The sequence below is a fragment of the Carcharodon carcharias genome, chromosome 20 (genome assembly GCF_017639515.1).
Source record: "Carcharodon carcharias isolate sCarCar2 chromosome 20, sCarCar2.pri, whole genome shotgun sequence".
NCBI lineage: Eukaryota > Metazoa > Chordata > Chondrichthyes > Lamniformes > Lamnidae > Carcharodon > Carcharodon carcharias.
Genome location: NC_054486.1, coordinates 71735904 through 71762140, shown reverse-complemented (window position 1 = coordinate 71762140; position 26237 = coordinate 71735904). Strand labels below are relative to the sequence as shown.

Here is a 26237-nt window from a genome sequence, read left to right as displayed (position 1 = left end):
GTTCCAGTGAAGCCCAACGCAAACTGGAGGAACAACACCTCATCTTCCGACTAGGGACTTTACAGCCTTCCGGACTGAATATTGAATTCAACAACTTTAGGTCGTGAGTCCCCTCCCCCATCCCCACCCCCTTTCTGTTTCCCCCTTCTTTTTTTTCCCAATAAATTATAAAGATTTTCCTTTTCCCACCTATTTCCATTATATAAAATGAAAAAAACCCACTAGAGCTATACCTTGAGTGCCCTACCATCCATTCTTAATTAGCACATTCGTTTAGATAATATCACCAACTTTAACTTTAACACCTATGTGTTCTATTGTACTATTGTTGTTGACATCTTTTGATGATCTGCTTCTATCACTGCTTGTTTGTCGCTACAACCACACCAACCCCCTCCACCTCTCTGTCTCTCTATCTCTCCGCCCCCCACACACACACCTTAAACCAGCTTATATTTCAGCTCTTTCCTGGACTTGAACTCAAGTTCTGTCGAAGGGTCATGAGGACTCGAAACGTCAACTCTTTTCTTCTCCGCCGATGCTGCCAGACCTGCTGAGTTTTTCCAGGTAATTCTGTTTTTGTTTTTGATTCCATCTCACTTGATTCAAATGCATTCTAATGCCATCGGAGTTGGCTTTCTCCCAATTAATTATCCCTGCTCTGGATTGTTCTCTGCCCTTTTCCAAGATTAACCTAAGCCATTTGGTACAATGGTCACTGTCCCCTCGAGGTTCTCTCACTGATATTTGATCCACTTGGGCCAACTCATTCCCTAAAACTAGGTCCAAAAGTGCATGTCCTCTCATTGGACTGGAAACATACTGCTGTAGAAAATGATCTTAAACACATTCCAGGAACTCTCACCCCTCTTGTCCTTTTGTACTATTCCTATCCCAGTCTATATTTGGATAATTGAAGTCCCCCATTATGATGACTCTATAACTCTTGCACCTCTCTGTAATTTCTTCGCAAATTTGTTTCTCCACATCCCTTCCACTAGTTGGTGGTCTATATACTACACCAATCAATGTTATTGCACCCTTTCCATTCCTTACCTCTAGCCAGAGAGATTCCGTCCTTGAGCCCTTTGGAACATCCTCTCTCTTCAGTACTGTGATGCCATCTTTAACCAATACTATCACTCCCCCCCCTCCACTCTTTCTTCCTTTCCTATCTCCTAGATACCTTGCACCCAAGAATATTTAACACCCAGTCCCGCTCTTCTTTTAGCCAGGTCTCTGTTATGGCAGTAACATAATTCCATTTGTCAGTCTGTACCTGCAGTTCACCAATCTTATCAATCACACTCCGTACATCCACATACATGCACATTAGCCCTGATTTAGTGGGAAAATAAAAAAGCCTTGTTCTGATCCCATCTAATGACTTACTGTTGCCTACTCTAATTCTATCAAGTTCTGCAAGTATTCTCTACCTTTATGCAACTCTGATATATCCTTGTTATCAGTTGATAATTCACTACTTCCCACTACCAGTTTTTCTCCTTTGCACTCTGAATTTCCCCCCAGGTTCCCATCCCCTTGTCAATCTAGCTTAAACCTTCCCCAACAACACTAGCAAACCTCCCCACAAGGACACTAGTCCCAGTCCTGTAAAGATGTAACCAGTCCTTCTTGTACAGGCCCCACCTGCCCCAGGACTGATTCCAGTCCCTCAGAAATCCAAAGCACTCCCTTTCACTCCATTTCTCCAGCCATGTGTTGAACTGTTGAACCTTCCTGTTCCTACGTTCACTAGCAAGTGACACTGGGAGTAACCCTGAGATTGCTGCTCTTGAGGTCCTGCTTTTTAATTCCTTTCCTAAGACCCAGTAATCTCCTTTCTGGACCTCATCCTTTTCTCTACCTATATAATCGCTCCCAATTTGTACTACAACCTCTGGTCGTTCACCACCACCCGTCGCGCGCGCACCCTCTCTCCTCTCTCTCTCTCTCTCTCTCTCTCTCTCTCTCTCTCTCCTCCCCCCCCCCACCCCCCCAAAAGCCAAAAAGAATGGCCTGCAACCGCTTTGTGACATCCTTGACCCTGGCACCAGGGAGGCAACGTAACATCCTGGAGTCACATCTGTGGCTGCAGAAATGCCTGTCATACCTGAACTATGGAATCCCCTACTACTATAGCATTTCCATTCTTCCCCTCCTCTCTTGTGCAGCTGAGCCACCTGTGGTGCCATGGACTTGGCTCTTGCTACAGCCCTCTGAGGAACCATCTTGCTCACCAGTATCCAAAATAGAAAAATGGTTAGAGAGTGGGATAGTCTCAGGGAATTCCTGCACTAACAGCCTCTTTAACCTAGATTGTCTGGCGGCCACCCATTCCCCCTCAGCCTGTGTATTTCATAGCTGCGGTGTGACCACCTCTTTAAATATGCTATCCATGTAATCCTTAGCCTTGTGGATGCAACACAGTGACTCCAGCCGCCGCAACTTGGAGCTCAAGTTTCTGAGACTGGTGGCACTTTCTGCAGATGTAGTCATCGAGGGCACTTAGTGCCTGCATGACTTCCCACATCCCCCAAGAAGCGCATTACACATGGCTGAGCTGTACTGACACACCTTATACTTTATATAAAGCGTTTACCATCGTATTTATTAATTCATTTTAATTATTATCTTAATTTAGAATAATTCCTATGTACACTGCAATTTACTGTGTTTATTTCAATCACACTCCTTCTCGCACTCTTAACTTTCCAGCTCTGTTCTTAGCCTCGCCCCTCCTCAAACTCTTTTAACTCTCCAGCTCCGCGCTCAGTCTCACCCCTTCTCGTGATCTTTTAACTCTCCAGCTCTGCTCTCAGTTTTGTCCCTTCTCGCGCTCTTTTAAGTCTCCAACTCCGCTCTCCTTTTTTTGAACAAAGCTGTAAAGTTTGCAATTCTCCACTCCTCTGGATGACCAGATAATCTGTTTTTACGATGTTGATAAATATTGGCCAGGTTACTGGGAATAATTCCCTTGCTGTTTTTCAAAATAGTGTTATCGGATCTTTTACATCCACCTAAGAGACCAGCCAAAGCCCCTGTTTAATGTCTTTTCCACAAGATGGCACCTCTTAAAGTAGAGCATTTCCTCAGTATTTCACTGGACTGTCAACTTAGATATTTGTGCTCGAGCCTCAGCAGGGGGACTTGAAGCTGGGACCTTCTGGCTCAAGTGAGTGTGATCCCAATTGAACCACAGCTGGCTTGTGATGATGACCTGTCTTTAAATTTATTGGACACAAGTGAAAAAGCGTCTACAGCCAGATTCAGTTTGAACAATCAAAATGTCTGTAGTGTCTAAACAAAACATAGAGGATAAAAAAATTGCCTGCGCCTATTTTTGTTATCACACATCAAAAGCAAGAGGCCCGAGGATTGAGGACATTAACCCTTGGGTTATTTGGGCTGAGCTGCTGGCAAGGGTTGCAGACATCAGTGTCAGGGCACCTGTCTTACCAGCAGTGACCCTAAGCTGAGCTGTGCTATGCACTTTGTGTCTGAGATGGGAGTGGCTTATTTCCAGGCCTGCACTTTTGATGCGCTGAGTGCTCATTATATGGCAGTGGTATGTGAGTGTACCAGGTACATATCTGACATACATGGCAGAGGCTTGACATCGTCATCTGTTACTCGGTCTTGAGGTGTCTAGCCTCTGATGCCCTCCCAAAGCAGCACAAGAAAGTTCTGGAAATTGACAGAGTGACAATTTGAATCTATACTGATGCTACATTATGTATAGTATTATGTACATTAATCTCTATCTGCACTGTTGGAAGAATAGCATTGTGGAAGTTTCCAAATCCTTTGCGCTACAGATGGACCAATGTTATGTTGACTTTTATCCACATAACTGGAAATAGTCGGAATCTCTTCTTTGTATTGGAAGACTCTTTTGGAAGCTTTATTGTATGTTGTGTGTTTTTTAGCCCACTGTTGTTTGATACTTAGCTGCTCATTATCTTCAGCCTTGTTGATAGAGTCCTGCAGAACTTGCTTAAAAATATTGATTAGTTCCTGAGGTACGAGTTCAGTACCTGCTGACACTTCTCGACACCTGTTTAAAAGAACATTAATAGAGTTAAAGAAATTACATTGCTATTTTATATTAAGCTACACATTTATAAATAAATACCTTTTTTATAGCCATACATAAAATTATTTGAAATATTCATTTGTATGGAAATGGAAATTGTTCTAGCACTGCCCACTGCACTTTGTACTAGGTGTATGTGTGTGACACAGACGCCCCTGCCACTTTTCCAGGGACGATGAATACTAACTGACTTAGTGAACTTTACCTTCTTATTTTCAATTTGTTTTTGATTCTGATCTAATTAGAGGAAATCATGGTCAAACTCTTTTTAGAACTCTGGTCAGACCAAACCTTGAATGCTGTGTCCCGTTTTAGTGCCTAAAACTCAAGAGAGACATTTAACCGCTTGAGGCAATGTGGAAAAGATCATCAAGCTGACCTTAGTGTCAACGACCTCAGTTATGACATGAGAGAAGTTGGCTCATTTCAACCTCCAAAGCGGCAGGTGATCATATTGAGGTATCTAACTTTGGTATGGAGAAGGTAAATAGAAAAATTTCACTAAAATTCAAGAATAGAACAATGGTGTTGCAGGTTTGAATTAGTGATATGTGCAAATCTAAAATTGTTTGCATGAAGTTTTTTGCACAGTAAATACGATAATGCTATAATTGTTTCTTTTAAAAAGAGGGGTTGCTGCAATGGGGGACATTAAAAGGGTGATTCTGGATAGTTATGCTGAGTTGGACCGAATGGCAGTCCTTTCAGTTATCTTGTGATCTTGCTGTGCAACAAATCACTGTCAAGTGCACGCACACAGATGATAAACAGCTGAATGTTGTTTTTCATTTGTCCACTAGGAGGTGCACCAGTTTGTGTCTTGTACCTCCATTTCATTGTACTGTTGCATCAAATGTGCAGTTGAAATGATAAGCAACTTTTGTCATTCATATTCAGAGTAAAGGATTGGTTGACCTTATTGGTGTATAAATTTTTGAGCCAAATTTGTCCTTGGCATTAAAGTTGCATTTCCAAAACTATTGAACAAAGGCAACCTAGTTTAACTTTAAATGCTGCAGGGAATCCTGTGTTTGCTGCATCAGACAAAATCATCTTGAACAGCAGTGCTGCAATCTCTGGATGACATGCAGAAGCTTTATAGGACTAGACTGACTCTTCATTGTGATACTGAGTGCTGCACTGTTGGAGGTGCTATCTTTTGATAAAACATTAAACTAAGGCCCCACCACCCCCTCAGGTGGATGTAAAAGATCTGCTGACACTTTTTAATTCATTCTTGGGATGTAAGCTTCGCTGGCTGGGCCAGCATTTATTGCCCATGAGAAGGTGGTGGTGGGCTGCCTTCTTGAACTGCTGCAGTCCATGTGCTGTAGGTACACCCACAATGCTGTTAACAAGGGAGTTCCAGGATTTTGACCCAATGACAGTGAACAAACAGTGATATATTTCCAAGTCAGGATGGTGAGTGACTTGGAGGAGAACTTCCAGGTGGTGGTGTTCCCATCTATCTGCTGCCCTTGTCCTTCTAGATGGTAGTGGTTGTGGGTTTGGAAGGTGCTGTCGAAGGAGCCTTGGTGAATTCCTGCAGTGCATCTTGTAGATGGTACACACTGCTGCTACTGTGCATCAGTGGTGGAGGGAGTGAATGTTTGTAGATGTGGTGCCAATCAAATGGGCTGCTTTGTCCTGGACAGTGTCAAGTTTCTTGAGTGTTGTGGGAGCTGCAGTCACCCAAGCAAGTGGGGAGTATTCCATCACACTCCTGGCTAGTGCCTTGTAGATGGTGGACAGGCTTTGGGGAGTCAGGAGGTGAGTTACTCATTGCATGACTCCTAGCCTCTGATTTGCTCTTGTAACCATTGTATTTATATGGCTAGTCCAATTCAGTTTCTGGTCAATGGTAACCCCCCAGGATGTTGATAGTGGTGGATTCAGTGATGGTAATGTCATTGAATACCAAAGGATGATGGTAGGATTCTTTCTTATTGGAGATAGTCATTGTCTGATACTTGTGTGGTGTGAATGTTGCTTGCCACTTGTCAGCTCAACCCAGGATATTGTCCAGGTCTTGTTGCAATTGGATATGGACTACTTCAATATCTGAGGAGTCGCAAATGGTGCTGAACATTGTGCAATCATCAGTGAACATCCCCACTTCTGACCTTCTGATGGAAGGAAGGTCATTGATGAAGCAGCTGAGGATGGATGGGCCTAGGACACTACCCTGAGGAACACCTGCAGTGATGTCCTGGAACTGAGATGACTGACCTCCAACACCCACAACCATTTTCCTTTGCATTAGTTATGACTCCAACCACTGGAGAATTTTCCCCTGATTTCCATTGACTTCAGTTTTGCTAGGTCTCCTTGATGCCACACTCGGTCAAATGCTGCCTTGATATCAAGGGCAGTCACTCTAACCTCACTTTGGAAGTTCGTCTTTTTTGTCCATGTTTGAACCAAGGCTGTAATGAGGTCAGGAGCTGAGTGGCCCTGGTGGAACCCAAACTGGGCGTCAGTGAGCAGGTTATTGCTAAGCAAGTGCCGCTTTATAGCACTGTTAATGACCCCTTCTATTACTTTACTGATGATGGAGAGTAGACTGATGGGGCAGTAATTGGCCGGGTTGGGTTTGTCCAGTTTTTTGTGTACAGGACATACCTGGGCAATTTTCCACAGCCTGGTAGATGCTAGTGTTGGAGTTGTACTGGAACAACTTGGCTAAGGTACGGCAATTTCTGGAGCAGAGGTCTTCAGTAGTATTGCCGGAATATTGTCAGGGCCCATAGCCTTTGCAGTATCCAGTGCCTTCACCCGTTTCTTAATATCATGTGGAGTGAATTGAATTGGCTGGACATTGGCATCTATGAGGCTGGGGACCTCCAGAGGAGGCCGAGATGGATCTACCACTTGGCATTCCTGGCTGAAGAGTGTAGGAAATGCTTCCGCCTTATCTTATGCACTGACATGCTGGGCTCCCCCATCATTGAGGATGGGGATATTTGTAGAGCCTCCTCCTCCAGTGAGTTGTCTAATTGTCCACCACCATTCACAACTGGATGTGGCAGGACTACAGAGCTTAGATCTGATCCTTTGGTTGTGGGATCGCTTAGCTCTGTCTATTTCGAAGATGATCCAGGGAAGTTCTCCGAGTGCCCAGGCTAATAATTATCTCTTGATAACGTGTCCAGGCTCATATTTATCCCTTGATAATTCCTCACTAAAACAAAATATCATTTTCACATTTCTGTTTGGGGAATTTTGCTGTAACCATTTACTACATCACAACATTGACTAGTATTCCATTGTACTTCATTGGCTGTAAAGCATTCTGGAATGTTCTGAGATTGGAAAAGGTGCTATATCAATACTAGACTGTCTGAGTTTTCCATTACCAAAATGGGTCAGCACTGGTAGAAGCTGGGGAGCAGACCAGTTGGTTGACTTCTGGTTAGTTAAGACCAAATTACAGGAGGACCTAAAGAGGACATCTAGGAGTGGATGTTGGGTGTGGGGGGATTAAAGCAATACTGTTGTGAATTGTTGCACTCTAGTTCATTCTATTGTGTAACCAAACACATCCAACTTAAAAAAAAAAATACTCACTTGCAAAGCACAGCTTCAACGTGACGGGCATGGATTTTTGAGCACAAAAATTTCAAGTGACTTTGATCTTCAGGTTGAATAGAAAGTTCCTGACTCAGGCAGCTGGTAGGTTTCTGGATTTTCTGTTCATCACTGGATAAATTGGCTAGCCTTTGGGATTCTTTCATGTACTGTGTTAATTCCATCATAAGGGATTCAGTCACATGTTTTGCTTTTGCTTTTTGAATGGGTCTGAGACACTCGTGTTTTGATCGCATCATCCACTCAAATAAAGTCATGCTGTAATTCAGATGAATGAGAACAAACATTTTAGTCTTTTGAAATTCATATGTCAGCATCTGACTGTTTTGAATCTCTAAATGAAACTTCCATGCAAAAATTAAAGTTACAGGGGCATCCCTTTTGCTTAACATTTCAGGAGCTGAGTTGGTTTGGAATGAATAAGCCAAATTTAACTGTACTTTGGCAAGTCAAACAGAAAACATTTGCTGAAGATTACTTTCTAAAATGTAATTTGTATTTTGAGGAGACAAAAAGCATTTTCCATGTTCTGATTGTTTCAATTCATTTTAAAATTTTGTTCAGATTAGTCACAACTAATGACAAATCAGGAATGGCAAAGCAATAATGTAGTTGGCTCTCCGTAACATGAAACTAAAATTTTCCAGTATTTTTACTTCTCTTTAGTCAGCATCGTGTTGTGTTGCCACACTGCGAGGCTGAACACAAAATAAGCTTTCAGCCATTTGATCTTGCTAAAGAGTAGCTCTTTAGAGTAGTACTGGCTGCTGGAAGATATCCATGAAATGAAAACGTTTAATAATTCTTTTATGTCTGCTCCCCTACCCCATGAGAAAATTCATTCCTTGCTTGGCAGCAATCGGAACCCTCAGTTGAGATTGCTTGATGTGCAAAGAATTGCGAAGGAGAACCTGCTAATGATTATTGCTGAAATTGGTGCAGCAGTTCATGGTGCCAGCAGACTGTCCTTGCATTTTACTTCTACAAATAGAATTGAAAGTTCCTGAAATGTCAGTTCCAATAATTTCTTTGTGCTTGCTTGTACTTCAGTATGAAATATGTTTGCTTAAGTAATGCCTGTGATAGCTTACCAACTAGTACAATGCTGAAATAATCTTCAAATCTTCTTACCTTTTAATTTGTTTTCCTTTTGACATTGGGAGAAATATCTCAAGATGTGATCAACTAATCGGATTCTTCTGTGCAGCTGAGAGAAGCCGTTGGCAGCTAATATTTACTGACAGCTGATGTTCACAGTTGTATGTAGTTTCCAGTGAGCAACCTCATCTGTGGAAGGAAGATCCAGCTCTGTTGCATAGTAGCTTGATCTATGTTGTGAGCACCATATAAGTGAAAATTTTAAGTAACGTAAAGTCTGAATTGATTTTAGCCTTCAGTCATAATCTGCAAATGTAGACACTAGATTTCTTGCAGGGGTATTTTGATGTGGAGGGCTTTATTGTTGGCAAGTGAATTGGAAGTGAATCTTTGAGTTGAATTGAACTGGACACATGCCTGTGGGGACAACAGCTTTATTCATTTCAGTTAAAGGATTTCATCTTAAATCATAAAAAGTCATCTTTGAAAGATTTTAAGTACTAAATATAATCAAAGCAGTGTTGTGTTTTTATGGTCTCAAAATGGAGATGGCAGTTTTTGTGCGGTAACATCTTTATCGAAGAACATAGTGAAAAATGCTGAGTTTTGGATGTTTGCCACAGACCAGAAAATGTAGCACAAGTATGTTAAATTTATAAAATTGTAGAAGTAGTATCCAGTGATGAGACACTGGTAAATTCAAGTGGATTAGAAAAGCAAAATGATATGGTAAAATATTATGGAATATATAGTTAAGCACAGCAAAATATGATGAATATGTGGACTCTTATGCAGTCGATGTTAATTGTATATATGTGTGATGTTACTTTTATGGTTTTATAATCCCAACTGATGTTATAACGGGACAAGCCTGATCCCAGGGTAGAACCCAGCTTGATAGATCTTAACTTTTATTTGCTTGGAGAGTAGCTACTGAACAGAGTCACAGGAGTCAGCTGATCATCAACTCTCCCTCCCCTCCGCCACCACCACCACCACCAAAGACGCAGTGAGCCAACCAGTCTCGCTGAACCCCATCTTTCACACTAGGGGTTCCAATCTCCACTTTCCAAGAACTTGCCTCGGAATCATCTCCCAAACTGATGCTTTTTCTCAGATGCCTTCTGCAAAGATTCACCACCAGGATTTCAAATTCTCCTTCTGATGTTCCTCTCCCCGGGTCACCATAAGACATAGGAGCAGAAATTAAGCCATTCGGTCCATCGAGTCTGCTCCGCCATTCAATCATGGCTGATAAGTTTCTCAACCCCATTCTCCTGCCTTCTCCCCATAACCTTTGATCCCCTTACCATCAAGAACCTATCTATCTCGGTCTTAAGTACACTCAATGACCTGGCCTCCACAGCCTTCTGTGGCAATGAATTCCATAGATTCACCACTCTCTGGCTAAAGAATTTCTCCTCATCTCTGTTTTAAAAGGTCTTCCCTTTACTCTGAGGCTGTGCCCTCGGGTCCTAGTCTCTCCTACTAATGGAAACATCTTACCCATGTCCACTCTATCCAGGCCTTACAGTATTCTGCAAGTTTCAATCAGATCCCCCCTCATCCTTCTAAACTCCATCGAGTATAGACCCAGAGTCCTCAATCATTCTTCATATGTCACCACATGCATTCAAGCTTTCTTCCATGCACTCTCTCTCACCGACTCAGCCGTCAACAGTACACCACTGCTTCACATGCCCATAGCAAAAGTTACAGACCTTCTTTTGTGTCTTTGGACCTTCTGGCCTTCTGCTTTAAATCTTCTTCCTTTAAGCTTGAAGCTTGGAGCCTTCCTCTCTGCTCCTTCCTTTCACTTCCACAGAACAGGACGTTTCCCAGGTTCATGTCCTTCCTTTGACTAGAAGGCCTTCTCAGGACTTTCTCCTGTTCCACTCCCCTATCTCTCTTTCCTAACAATTTGTAATCTTTTCCTTCCTTCCCTTGCGCATATTTTTCACTATAGTTTCTGATATCGCTGCCTGAGTGGTTGCAATATAGAAAGCAGCCATATTGCCTGTTAAGTCCATGTTGACTTCCTGAAAGGTAGTTTAGCTTTCCACTCGGATAACCTTTCACTCTGCCTGCACCATTCGTAAGTTGGGAAGAGGTCTTTCATTTTTCTCAATTAAGATTTTCTGATTAGACTTCCCCTTTTTTTAAAAAAAAATCTTCTCCTTCTTATGTTTCTGTGCCTTTTGTTTCTCCAGCTTGGATTTAGAGCAGAAAACCCACTCTCAGGTTTCTGGCAAATGGGGTTGTTCTTGACCTGACCATTGAGGTTACAGATGTGGCTGAAGATAACATGTTTTCCTCCATAATTGCTTTCTCACTGATGTCGCATCCATAAAATATTAGCTCCTAACCTGTTTGCATGTAGCTAACATTTTCTGATTATTTTTTAACAGCTGTATTGCTGGACATATTTATAATTACTGGAGATTTAATTGAATGTCTTGGAATTAGAACAGCTATTTTAGTTCAGGGTTACCATTTTTCTGGACCACTTTAAAGTTTTCCAACCAAGTCCTCTCTTCTGTGAGTCTCTGCGGGTTTCTTTTTGTTCCAAGAATGCTGAAATGCCTGTTTTCCCCCCACATTTTTCTAAGTAGCTGTTTAACCAGTTTTTTAAAGTAGCTAGTGAACTGAGATATTGTATTAAAAATATTGTTAAATGGAATTGTCCTCTCTGTTCAACAGGAGTATTTCTGCTTCAAGATAAACCTGGTCACACTTAGTAATGGAGAATTACTGTTGTGGAGTTGTAAGGAAGTGACTATTTTCTTATAATCTAGTTTCCATTTACAGTAGAAATTAAAATTAGAAATTTTGACTTTCATACTTTGTGATCCTTTGAACTTGATGAATTTCATGTCATTAAAAAGAGTTGTGATTTCAGTTAGAGTAATATGGACCTAATTTTGGGCACCTTATTACAAAACTAGCTTTTGTATCTTTGCAGTATTTTACAAACTGGTTCTGAACCCATTTTTTTGCAGATCAAATTTAATGGTGAAGTATTGACAACTGTACTTAGTGTAAAAAGATATTTTCCAGACCTATTTAGTAAACTAGAATTTAATATTTTCCATATAATGCTGTTTTTTATTAGTTAACTTTACATAAATAGTAAATACTTTGATTGTAACCACATAGTGATTTATAATAAATGAATGCATATTCATTCTAAGTTGTACGTAGGGTGCAAATAAACATCACATTTTACATTTTGCTTCGTAAGTATGCCCTCAAGCAGTCATTGTGATTTGTTCGCAGCATTCACTGTCACTGGACTGAAAGCTGGAGGAAGAATGTTTCTATTCCTAGAAAATGCTGGACAAAATGTTCTCTGATGCAACTAGAGAACTTAAATGTTCTGAATTGCTGCTACCTTCAGCAGTCTTAAATGTTTTAGAAGTGTTTTTGCAATGTTAGTCTTAAGGGAGTTTTGAAAATGTTGATACCATGAAACTGATAAAAGATCAGACCTGAAATTGCTCTGTAAATTTGTAAATTGCTCTTTTACGTTTCCAATAAAGTTTCAGAGCTTTGTGTCATCTATGGAAGAGGATGAATGTAACTAGCAAAGTGGTGGTGGAAGAAAAGAAGCAGGAAGGGTTTAGCTATAAGATTTGCATTGGAAAGAAGAGCTGAGTGGTAGTCTCCTGTATTGTTAAAATTTTTGTATATTTTTCCCATGAAGTGGGGGAAAATATGTGGGCTTACTGAATCTAACTGTTGTTACGAGAGATCCTGTTACCTTGGTGAAAAGGTTGTGACAGAAACAAATAGGCTTCTTCATCAGCCTCACATTTGTCTTGTGACTAAATTACATTATAAGTAGAACATGATAAGGGGATGGTGACATGGGGGTGATGTCACTAGACTAGTAATCCAGAGGCCCAGGATGAAAGAATGAAGAAAAAATAGAATTTTATTTATTTCAAATGTTTAAAAGGATTATGGATTATTTAAAATGTTAATTTCAAAAAATGGAATAAAGTTCACTTTTTTCTATTCCTAAGTAAGACAGTATAAATAATAAACAAGCATTTAGAATATTGAGTGAAAACATTCGTGCAACTTTTGATATATTCAGCACTAATTTGACTGCTGTGAACACTGATCAACAATATCTTAATTTGTACTCATAATTGAAGTTATTCACATTCACTGCTGTAATGAGAGGAAATCATGTAGTTGACCTATGCTGATGTAAGTTATTTAGCACTTGAGTGGTCAAGGACAGAATATAGTCGAGAAGGCACCAATGGTCCTGCTTCAGTAAAATTATGTTCAGGCTTCACTGTGAAAGCAAGCATTGAACAGGTCAGTACACTGTTTTATGCGATGGATGTGTGTGTGGATGATATCCTTGTTACGCAGGCTATTGATAAGGAGAAAGCCACGTATGACAAAATATCAGAGCATTTGATACATACCTTAATCTGAGAAAGTATACCATTGTTGAACAGCCTAAATTTAACAAATGTACCCAATGTCAAGGGAAAAGTATTGTGCATTCATAAATGACCAGTATAGACTTGCAGAGGACAGAGGAGGGCAACTTGAAAGATGACCTGATCAGAGACAGAATTGATGTGGATGTTGGCTGATGCCTTGTATGACCACTTTCAGACAAGAGATAATCTAACCTTAAGAAAGGTAGTCCAAGGGAGCACACAAGCTGAGGTCAGGAAACAGAATTGACCTGCGGTTCAAGGTGACGGGGTAAGCTGTATCTTAAAAATGGCTGATTCAGTAGAGCATGTCAAATATAAAAAAGGAAAAGTTGACATAGAAAAGGAGGACAGATGGGAAGAGTGTCCATCAGCAGCCCAAGCTACTATAATTGGCATGGCAAGGAAAAATACAGGCTTGAAAACTGCCCTGCCAAAGAGGCTAAATTCCATTTTGCAAAAAGATAGGCCACTTCCAGGTTGTATGCTGTAGCAAGAAACCAGAATACACACGAAGGAAGGCCTCGAAAGGTGGCAAGATTCATGAAGTAAATTGTAGCTATGATATTGAGGTGCCTTTCCTTGGGGAGAGATCCAAGAACCAAGCGGAAGCAATGAAATGCTGATATCCTCATCAAGGGAAATGAGATGCACTTTTAAATAGGCATAGTTGCAGTAGGTTTGATTCTTTTTGATGCTGAACCTTGGTTGCAGAGAAGCTATCTTTAGCTATCATGCATCAAACTATACAGGCCAGGAGGGATAGAACTCTAGGTCGTAGGAGAACTGAAACCAACTCTTAAATATAGACAGAAACATTGTTGGATTTAGAACCAGATAGACTCACTTTTGAGCAGGAAGGCCTCTGCTGACTTGCACCTGATTTGCAGAGCAGAGGAACTAGAAAGCCGAAAAGATCAGCCCGAAACTTCAGAGCTGCATTGCCACAGCTGTTTGCAGGACTAGGAAAGCTGAAGACAGCATACCATGAAACTTTATGTCCAGAAATGAAGTCAGTGTATCTGTTTACGCCAAGTTTCTCATCCACTCTTCCCAAAAGTAAAGAAGGAAATTGACTCTGAAGCAGTGGGTTATTTCACCTGCGACAGAATCAACAAGCTGGTGCTTGGGCTTGGTCTTGGTGCCAAAACCCAACAGATGTGTCAGAATTTGCGGAAATCTTACACAACAAAGCAGTTGAATGTTTTAATTAGGATGAATGGAAATTCACCCTGTGTCGTCTGTGGATGAGAGTGTGGCTAAATTGGGAAAGAGTTCAGTCATCACAAAGCTAGATGCAAAGAGTAGATTTTGAAAATCCCCTCAATGAAGAGCAAATTGCTCACAATCTTCATTACCCTGGGAAGTTCTGCTTCAACAGACTACCCTTTGGCACACATCAGTGCCAGAGATCTTCCAGAGGGCAATGTTAAGTGTCCTAAAAGGACTGGATGGAGTTGTATGTCACATGGATGATGTCCTGACCCACAAATATACTTGGACAGAACATTTCATGAGAGCGTGAGCTGTGCTGTGATGCCCAGAGGAATCAGGACTTATAGTCACCAACAGATGCAAAATTTTGCAGATAACTCAAGTTCCTTGGGCATATTGTGGATGCATCTGATGTCAGAGTTGATTCACAGAAGACAAGAGAAATCAAGGAGTTTCCAGTCCCTTGGAACTTGGCTAAGCTCCTGAGATTCATGGGTATGATAAACCAAGTCAGAAAATTCCATGCCACACGAGCTGCTGCCTAGCAGCCACTACGTCAGCTGTTGCAACAGGACAAGACATGGTGCTGGGAAGAAGCACAACAGAGGTCTTTTGAGAAAATCAAAAAGATGCTGATATCACCTGATATTTTAGCTCACTATGATCCATAGCTACCCACTATCATTGCTGCAGATGCACCTTCTACAGGACTGGGAGCTGTACACTTTTCAGAGGCAGATGGATGGAAAGCGTGGACCAGTTCACTGATGGAGACTGAACAGGGATATGCAGTGATAGAGAAAGAAGCACTAGCTGCTACATGGGCCTGTGAGAAGTTCACAGATTGTTTTAGGTCTCCACTTCAAGGTGGAGACAGACCTAAAACCCTTAACGACCCTCTTAAATTCAATGGGGTTAGCAAAAATGCCTCCATGAGTACAATGATTCAGACTGAGTGATGAGGTTTGATGCAAAGACAGAGTATGTTCTAAGAAAGCAGTAGAATACAGTGGATACTTTGTCCTACATCCCACTGGCAAGGTCTGAACAATGTGATGTAGCCCTTGTTGAAGAGGTAAAAATCTTTGATTCGACAACTGCCAGCAACAACTCAGTGACTGAACGAAATCAGAGATGCAGAGAAATCTGTTAAAGACTGTGCTCAGGTCAGAGAGTACTGCAACAAAGGATGAACACACATGCCACATAATCCCATTCTTCGACTGTACTATGAACAGAGAGGAAACCTCAGTGTAATTAATGATTTACTTATTAATAACGAGATAGTAGTCATTCTGAGATTCTGAGACTTTGACATATAACGATTGCACCAAGGACATTTGGTCATCACAAAATGTTGAGCCAGAGCAAGATATCCTGTTCAGCCAGGTATCGCAAAGCCGCTGAAAGAGATGATTTCAAGCCCATTACTGTACTTTTCATTGTCAGGAGACAAGAAAACCATTGATGTCATCTTCCCTCATGTTCATGGGAAAGCCTTGGGATGGACCTCTTTGAACACATAGGTAAGATGGTCTTGACTGTTGTATACTACTACTCCAGATGGATAGAAGTCAAACAACTGCAAGGTCACACTTCGGAAGCAGTGATTACATCGCTGAAGGAGGTATTTGCAACACATGGAATCCCAGCCCTTGTAATCTTCGACACTGGAATGCAGTTTGGCCAGTGAGCACTTTAAAGAGTTAATGGCATTGTATAAATTTGTCCATAATACCATACATAATTGTCCATAATAATTATGAAGGTATCCTCAAGCTACCAGTGAAGTTGAGAGTGTGTACAGTGAAAGCATTGCTGAAGAATGATGACATCCAACTTGCCCTTCTGACCTAACATTCAACTCCACTCCAAAATGGTCTAGCATCATGTGAACTCAGGAAGAAAATTGAGAACTCGACTTCCTACTCGCGCACGCATGCGCGCGTGCGCGCGCACACACACACACACACTCTCACTCTGTCTCTCTCTGTCTGTCTCTCTCTCTCTCCTACTACCCATGCCACAGTTGAAGCTGATGACTTGGGCAATTTGAGAGAGAAAGAGGACAAGTGTCATTCCAGCCAGATGTGGAACTATGACAAACCTCGCAAGGCATGCAGCCTGCCAGATCTCCAACCAGGAAAGCCAGTTTGGATCTGAAACCGAGCTCAGTATGGATAAGTGGTTGAACAAACACCACATCTATGGTCCTACCTCATTCAAACAGAGCACAATATGGTGAGGTGGATCAGAGATGCGCTGATTGCCATACAGAAACAGCTCCCTACCTGTGGAAGCAGTCATCTATCCAATATTAACTGGTCAGGGATTCTATGTTCATCCACCAATCCAGATGACAACCTGACTGGTGTACCTGAATCATCTATCAATACCCTTCTTCCCAACAGGGTCTGAGGTCCTACCCAAAGGACTCGAGCCCCAGATCCTCACTATTGGAGAGGAGCACCTGTTCTGGTAGACCTATGAACTTGCCACAGTGGCTATCCATATAAGAGGAATGGAGGAAAGAAAAATACAAAAGAAAAGAAAGTAAGGTTAAGGACTGCAACACAACAGTGTTTAAAATTGTGGTTTATTTGATCTTCTGAATTTAGAAATGGGAATCTGAGACATTGGGGGTTGGGGGAGATGTAGTTTAATGTGTTATATTGGACATTGGGTTATTAATGGGGTAATTCTAATTGTTTAATATTCTAATCATATAATTAGTACCCAGGAAGTGATGCAACATCACATGATTTTGTCTCTTAAACCTTGTGAAATTATAAGCTAGAGTGGTAAGAAGTGTTCTGATAAAGCTCTTGTTTCATATCCCTGTGCAGACTCTTTTGTATCAGTCCAACAATACCAAGAATATTGTACTCTCCACGTGGGTGGTGGAATGATACATTGTTAGTCCTATGCACAGACTGTAGTGCAATAGTGTGATGTGGCGTTCTAGATAGTTCTGCTTACATACACATAAATATAGTTCGTTAGTCTTTTGAAAAATATAATAATATAACATCCCTCGTAAATATAATGGCTCTTTATACCAATATAACTTTCCCAATCATTAACTTTTTTCTGTTGAAACTAAAAATGAACAACTGGCATTTATAATTAAACTGAACACCTTAAGAGTCTTATATAGCTTGTTTCTTTTTCTCAAAAGGTGTTATTCACAGTATCGTTTAGGTGGCAGGTTGTTGTGCCCCATTTTGTGGATTTGGCAGTCATTGCTCTCAATGGCAGTACAGCATACCAACTCATCAATGTTTTGCGTGTTGCACCTGGTGTTGTAGGAGTTGTGCTTGATCTTGTCGATGTGTCACTTGCTGGTGATTTTGATGATGTTACACTGCTAGTTAGTGATGTTGCTGGTGCTATTGATGACCTTTTCTGGTTTTTGCAGCTCAGACATAGGTCAAATATGTACTCTGTTCCTTCTCATTTGCTTATCAGTTTCAGTCTCGAAGTCTGACCTCGGATGGCAGGATAGAATACCAGACATTTAAGTGCTCACCCAAGCTGGCATGCTAAACATGTACACCATATTGAGACAGTCACAGCTGAGTTGGACTGGCCATGTAGCCAGAATGCTTGACACTTGCTTATCAAAATGAATGTTCTATGGAAAGCTTGAATCTGGGGTGTGCTTTGATGGTGGTTAGAGGAAGCGTGACAAGGATACCCTGAAGGCTTCACTTAGGAGTTTTGATATTGACGTTGAGTCTCGGGAGAAGCTTGCTAAGGATTGCTGCACCTGGCACAAGCAAATGAAATCTTTGTTGCCTCCTTCGAAAGTAAGCCATTGGGTAGTCAATGTCTGCATCTATCTACTCATGGCTTCATGTGCTCTGACAGGGCAGCAGCCAGCAATATTGTGAGCTTTTCCTGTTCAATTAGAGCTTTTTGCACAGAAGGGTGTGCAGCACCCCAAATATGTTGATCTATCAGAATTTATACTTCTAACCACCTTCCTGCTTCAGGCTTTAAAATTCATATTGGTGGATCTGATCGTTCAATTTTGGCTGGAGTTGTCTGCTGAACTTCTCAAATTTTATCTGGGATTTTGCTGTCCTTGTTTGGTTCCCAGCTACTGAAAAGATCTGAACCTTCCTCTCCTGTCCACAAAAGGATTGACCCTTTCCCTTCACTAATGCCTTGTAAAAAATTACTAACTGTCAGTCTGCACTTTTGTTTAAACTTCCCGGATGTCCTCGCAGCATCAGCCATTTTTTTAATTCATTCATGGGGTGTGGGTGTGGCTGGCTAGGCCAACATTTATTGCCCATCCCTAATTGCTCCCAATTCATCATGTGCTGGAGCTGTGCGGTCATTGTGGTTGTGACCATTTAGTTTTTGCACAATTCACTCAGTTTTTTTCTCTCTTTATGACATTAATTTGGGTTGATTTGTTTTTTCTCAATATAATTCAACATTTATTTCAGTTACAATGCATGGGTTTTACTGACAAACATCAGTTGCTGTCATGTTCTGTCTTTTAGTTGCCAGCAGTCCAAAATAATCACACATCTAGGCACGATATTGGAGCTTTCATCGACTGGACAGTTAACTCCAGCTGTTTGCGGGGTTCTGTTCTGGCGAGATCTTGTGAACGGAAAAATTGTGAATGGCGAACACAATTTATAATGAGATTGAATTAGATATGTTCCAGCCATCCCCAAATTTCATATTTTTACATTGATGGATTCAGTAAAAACTTTTTAAGATTACATCGAAGACAGTTTTACTGAAGAAATGTTTGTCAACACTAGAGAACAAAAACGGCTTAAAACTTTTCAATTACAGAATATAGTAGTACAATTTTCAATTTGCAAGTATGTGCTTTCTTCAAAGAAAAGAGGACAAACTTTTTTTATGGTTTCTAAAGAATTTTATGAAGTAAGTTTTTTAACCTTTCGGGACCATGTGCAGAAACTTGAAACATTAGCTTCGGTAGGTGCTATTTAGTTTGTGTTACAGTATTTTAATGGTTGGAGAGTAGGGGAGTTGCGACTCTGAGTTTCAATGTTTCTAGGTGTGCAGTGACACCAGTGGTTTAGGAAGGTTCCAAAATGTGGGATTTGCCACCTGTTACACAAGTGTGTACTGTTTAAAATGTCACTGTGAACTTGCAGTTTTCTGCTGGCTTGACAGACTGCACGAGCTTGAAGCACAGAAGCAGCAAGTTTGTCAAGAGCTCGGAGATCTTCAAAAAGAGGCAAAATGTCTCTCTCAAGTGCCTCTAATAGTTAGTTGCATGTGTCTTTCTGTTTTTTGTTTTGACTTTTTAAATTGTTAGCACCTGGATTGTTACATTTTTAATCACGGATGAGCAAAGTTCTAGGGTCGCGATCACGATTGGATACACAAACAAATTTGTGCAGGTAAACAGAATTGCTACGGAGAGGGTGTGAATGGTGGGAGTTGACTCTATTTATTGCACCTCTCCATGTAGGTGGTTCAACGATACATTGTTGGTTTGGTGCACTGTATGTAGTGTGGTAATACCTGATGTGGCATCCTGGATACTTACATTTGCATGCACGTAACAATATCGTTCCTAACTTTTCTCGAACAATATAGCAAGATACTACAGATAGAAGATCCTGGTCTATTTTAGTTTCCTCTATTAGGGTGAAAAAAACCTAGCTTCTATCTAACGACTTGCTACTTGGCCCAACTCTGATTGAGAACTACGCAGAAGAATTGAACATGCATTTTTACAAAATTACTGAGTGATTTACAAGATGGACAGCCTGGAGCTAATTATAACCAAGTATTTTGAAGACAGGTATTGTACATTTAATGTTGCTGATAGTGCTCTTATCACAGTCACATAAAAGTTTGCAGCTTAATCTGTTGAATTGATTATACCTATGCTATTTTTAAAGAAGGTCCCCACTCCATCCTTTCCTAATATCCTCCTTGTTTTCAAAGTGAAAAAGCCCAGCCTGTTTATTTCTCCTTGACGCTTTAACAATGTCTTGTATAGTGCAACAAGAGAATTGTATTTAACCAGGCAGAAGATACCCTAAAATAACTGCATTTTTTTAAAACAAGGTTTCTACAGAATGAGAATATTATCTTACTACAAGCTAAATTATTTTGCAGATATGGCAGGAGATCATAGGTTAATGCAAGGATAAGATAGATTTGAAGATGTGAATTTGGGTTTAGGTAATATAGAATTGAATAACTTTGATGCACAGTCCTTCATTCCAAGCCAAATAGTCAACAAGCAAGCTTTCAATCTGTTTATTTGTATGACTCTTATATAGATCTTTATCGGATTCTTTCTGTTTAAAGGAGCACAAGTACAAAGAGTTTTTTAACTCCCACATTCTTAAAACAGATTCCTTGCAGCAGTGAAAAAAGCAGATAAGGAAAAAAAAGCAGATAAGCCAGTAATCTGAGGTCCGTCATAAGATTTTCACTTGTTTAACATTTATTCTGTAGCAGTACATTTTTTTCAGAAAGCACTGCCAGTATTGTAGGGTGTTGCTGTTTTCAGCATCCCTCCATGCTCATACCTCGGGTTAAGGTGAATTTGTTTTTCCTCATTGACTTGAAGAATCATTTGAATAATGTTATGTCTAGAAACTTTCTGCATTCATTTGTTGGTAGATATTTTACTCTCTTTTGGGAAAGCATTTCTGAAACTGGTAGCTTTATAATAATAAAGGGAAATAGAGTTGATGTGTGTGTTTCTTGCATATTGGTAACTGACCACTGGATGGTATCATGTCAGTAAACACATTATAACAAATTACACTCAATTCTATTTTATTACTTTGCTGTTCTTTAACAGAATATTCTGTAGGCTTTGGAACTAATAAGAACTAGTTATTAGCACATTGATTTAAGCATTTAGTCAGCTATAACAAGGCTAATCTACTTTTTTTCAGTGCATTTTTTTTGCTTCTTCATCTATTTGCTAAAACTCCAACTTATCTGCTTTGAAAAGGTGCAGCGGAGTGGGAGAAATGGGCAGGTACACTTCATTCTGTTTTCAGATCAAGAGGAAAACAATGGCCTGGATTTTGCAGTGGTAACTTGATTTAGCTCAGTTCCTGACAGGAACTTGTGCAAAATAACATGGAAGTCTGAAAGTGACCCTTCTCCAGAGGGTGCACTGTTGAGACCTACCCCAGACTGTAGTGAATGGAGAAATCATTGAACTGATGAAAGCTTCCACTCTTACCCTGTTAGCCTCACTAAATATGCTTGGAAAAAGTTGCTGAATGGCATGTAACTTTTTTTATGGCGTGCTAACTTCATAATTACCTCAGCCAGTGACTCACCACCTGACTTCTAAAAACCTGTGCACCATCTACAAGGCACAAGGACAAGTGTAATGGAAAACTCTCCACTTGCCTGACTGAGTGTGGCTGCAACGACACTGAAGAAGCTTATTACCACTGAGGACAAAGCAACCCCCATGTTTGGTACTCCATCCACCATCATAAGCATTCACTCTCCACCACTGACACACAGTGGCAGCAGTGCGTAGCATATAAAAGATGCGCTGTAGCAACTCACCAAGGATCTTTCAACAGCACCTTCCAAACCTGCCACCTTTATCACAGATGGGTAAGGCAGCAGGCACATAGGAACACCACTGCTTGCAAGTCCCCTCCAAGTCACGCACCAGCATGACTTGGAACTACATCGCTGTTAATTCACTGTGGCTGGGTCAAAAACCTTGAACCCCCTTCCATACTGTAACTATGGATGTACCAACTCTGTGAAAGTCTCCAGCTGAGTGAGAGTCTGAGACTTCACCCAGTTTTGACTTAATTACCTGGATAGTAACCCAGGAAATGTTAGAAAAACCCTAGTCTAACACCTGAGTAACTATAAAACTGTGACTGCCCTTCTGACCCAACCTGACTAACCTCCACCACATGACTCTCCCTCCTACAAACTGCCCACCATCCCCCCCATCTCCCCAACAACCTGGCTTGACTGGCTGCTGAACTGACAACCCCTCCTGACCCACCTACCACCACCCACCTGCCACCCTATCACCTTGTCCACCTGACACCCTACCACCTCATTCAGTTGCCAACCTACCCACTTTACTCACCCACCCTACACACGCACACCCATTTGCGCTCGCACTGAGAAGTTTGGTATATAAGTACTGGGCCATATCCCATGAACGAATGGAAAAAAAAAGGAGCATGGTGTAAACCACAACTCTAATGTTATATCTGCTTGTGCTTACAAACCCGGAATGAATACCTTACCCAAATTCCAGACTGGCATGCAACACTATGTTGGGAAAATTTATGCAAGCATTTCCAATATTAGAACCAATATTAAGGGTAGGCTTTTTAGTGACTTTTACATATGTTATAAATTTTCCTTTGTATACACTGAATTGAGTAGGGGTGTGGGGAATAAGTGACCATTGTAAAGAAGATGAAGAAATTTGAAAGATCCATTTTGTAGTACTTGGTGGCTTACAAATGGTAGCTTGGGATTTTTTAAAACGGATTTTTGTTTTTCTCTATCTGCTATGTAACTGATTCCTTGTCTTTTTTAAATAACAATTGTCAGTAAGGTATTTGGTAAAAACATTTTAACCAATTAAAATTTCCCCCTACGATGCATTACAGTTGTGGCACCTGAAGATGAATACTTTTGAGATGTGAAGCTCTAAGGCCACACTTTGGAAGGTGTGATGCAATCTAGACTAATTATAGATACGTAAAGAATGAAAGAATGTATATGCTAGAATATGTTTGTGTTCAGTGAATAGTGATGTTTAGAAACTTGGCAATCTGGAAGTTTAATCTGAAAATCACAAAGTTAACCATTGGAAGAAGATATTTAGCATTAGTAACCTTTTTGTTTGTTTCAGGTGTGAATTAGAAGAGCAGATGACCAAAGCCGAACATGCAAACAGCTTTGGAGATCAAAGGGAGCAACTAACCTCTCATTCGGCGGCTTTTCCTAAAGCAGGCACGATAGAAATGGATTACGAAACCCAGGAGTCAAAATATTTTTTATCCCCAAGGGCTCGTGTTGAGATATTCTCGAGGATTACTCTGAGTTTCGGGGGTGACATTTTGGTTTTCGGGGGCTTCCTTTTCATTTTTACATGAGTTCAGAATTATATTCTTCCTTAATTCCTTGGCACTTTCTCTCATTTGGATTCTAAATGCAATTCCCAGTTTACAATAATAAACTATCTGATTAATCTTAAATTCCAACTATTTGATGCAATGAAACATAAATCACAGGGCTATAAAAAGCATGGGTGTAAATCAACAAAAAATGTTTAACATAAGGAATGAGATTCAATGGTGTAACCTAATCGGGAATTTCAATTGTCAGTAAAGTTCAATTGGCTTACAACTTAGATGGATGTTTCCTCAGTTGAAACACAATTCTGGTTTGTGACACCTTGTTAGAAATATTAGTTCAAAGTAGCAAGTTGCTGAACAAAATTTAATAAAACAGAACCACAAGATAATGCTCCACTACCTCTCTCCAACCCCCACAGGATGGGAGGGTGATACACACAGACACAGTCTGTGCTGCTGCCTACTGGTGTCAGCTGCTCCCAAGGTACAAATCTGCCCTGGTTGAAGCCTGGCCCGTACGCCGTTACAGGCAGAGCCCCATTGCCCGGAGTAGGGACCTAGCGAGGCTCTGTCAGCAGGGGAGCAAGCTTAGGACAGAGAGTATGCGGAGCCCAGGGTAGCACCTCCCTGACTGACATGGACCAGGTACCTGCCCAGGCTAAAGCCAAGATCTGCCTTTCCAGAGCTGGCCTCCAGTTTCCTGTTGGCTACATCCACCAGCTACTGCACAGTGCGCAAGGTTTGTCGTGCTGAGAATGTTGAGACTGGATCCCCTACCTACTTGACTGCTGTTGAGATCCTGGGGCTGCATGGTAACGCAACCCAGGACACAAAGAAGACCTGCATCACTTCCACCATCTCCTGCTCACCATCTGTGATAAGGAGCTCAACAAGATGTCTGGGAAGACTCACCATTGCCCTGGGTGAGGTTCCTGCTCAACATCCAGGCTATGCTGCTGCCCAGCAAAACTGGACACCCCACAAGTACAAGGGCAAGATCAGAAAATAAGAGCTGGGGGGAGGGGACCTGTGATCTGAAGAGCTGGAATAGTAGCATGGGAGGAACAGCATCTGTGATTTGTGGAAAAGCTCCTCACAGATTCTGTCTCCAGCGCCCATTCATCCTCCAATCAAAATACATGGGTTGACCTTTATTGAATTTTTCATTTCCATCATTAAGTTTTATGGGGGCTATTTGTGAGGTTTCCAGGGCGAATTTACCTGCTGTCCTCATGTATTTTGAACCCTGGTATAACTGACAGAATTTCTGATGAATCGGAAATTGCAGTTGAATTGCATTTCAAGTTGGTGATATTACAGTAAAACTGTGTTATGTCAACCAGAACAGCTGACTCTTCATATGGAGTCATAGATTGCGGCATGTAGTTAGAAAATTGCTGACATCTGTGGCAGCTAGAACATTTCTAATAATTAAAGTATAAGAAAATTTTTTATTGGTGGGATGAACATTGTCTATGCATATCTCAACCATAGGTCCAGACTGATCTGCAGATAAGCATTAAGTGTCTCTGATCCAAACTTGCTTAGAAAACACCATTTGCTTTATAGAATGCCCACCTATTTGTTTCTTTCTCTCCACTTCCTTTGAGCATGATGCTGTGGTTTGCAAAGTTAGAATAGATGGCTGCTGGAAAAAATCCCTGCAAATACAGCAAGATAAAGCAGAATTAATTTGATATTCCTGAACTTGATTCTATATCTTAAATATATATTTAAAAATTTCCATCTGTAAATACTTCCTGTCTATAAAGCCTAATTTCTTAGTTTGTCATACTTTGAATTTTTTTTACATTATAATTTCCTATGCCTACATTTAAAATGAAAAATGGCAATAAAACCTTATCATTCAGTGATTACTGCCTCCTGCTAATGATGGTATTATGGAGCCTCTTCTCTCATGTGGCTCAATCTCAGCACCACTTGTAACACTGTAGAACTTCTGTGTCTTGTTTCCTAGTACTCAGTTACAGTTTTACATTCTCCACTTGGAAGCTTTTTGCCTTCCCTCCTTTTCTTTAAGATTTTCCCAGAAAATTGAATATTTCTTTTACAGATTTCTAGCCTTAGTTCATCCAAATTGTTGTCCCAGAGCCTGCTTTCTTCGCCTGATTGTGGACTTCCTCAATAACATGGTCTTATCACTTTAACCTTTAAGTCTTCCATTTGCAAAGGATTCTGTTGTATCAAACCATGATAGAAATGTTAAATATGATTAAAACCAGATGAACCACCTGGCTTTGAACAACAAGGGGGCACTGTGTCCAATTCTGCAGATCCTGCAGAATCTTCCACACCAATATTTGGGGACTTATGCCAAAGTTGGGAGAACTGCCCCACAGACTAGTCAAGCCACAGTCTAACCTAGTAATTGGCATTACCATCGCTGAATCCCCTGCCATCAATATCCTAGGGGTCACCATTGACCAGAAATTTGACTAGTCCAGTAATTTAAATACTGTGTTGAGAAGAGCAGGTCAGAGGCTGGGTGTTATGTGGTGAGTAACTCACTCACCTCCTGACTCCTCAAAGCCTGTCCACCATCTACAAAATGCAAGTCAGGAGTGTGATGGAATACTCTCCACTTGCATGGATGAATGCAGCTCCAATAACACTCAAGGAGCTTGATACTATCCAAGACAAAGCAGCCTGCTTGCT

The 26237-nt window shown here is 40.9% G+C and overlaps 1 protein-coding gene across 1 annotated transcript in view; it reads left to right on the top strand.

Annotated features, from left to right (window-relative positions):
- The window catches only part of tdrd9 (tudor domain containing 9), a 216417-nt gene that overhangs the window by 29795 nt on the left and 160385 nt on the right, over nt 1-26237 (top strand). Inside the window, 1 exon segment of the mRNA XM_041214194.1 lies at nt 23336-23535. Within this exon segment, the coding sequence (XP_041070128.1) occupies nt 23336-23535 (200 nt within the window).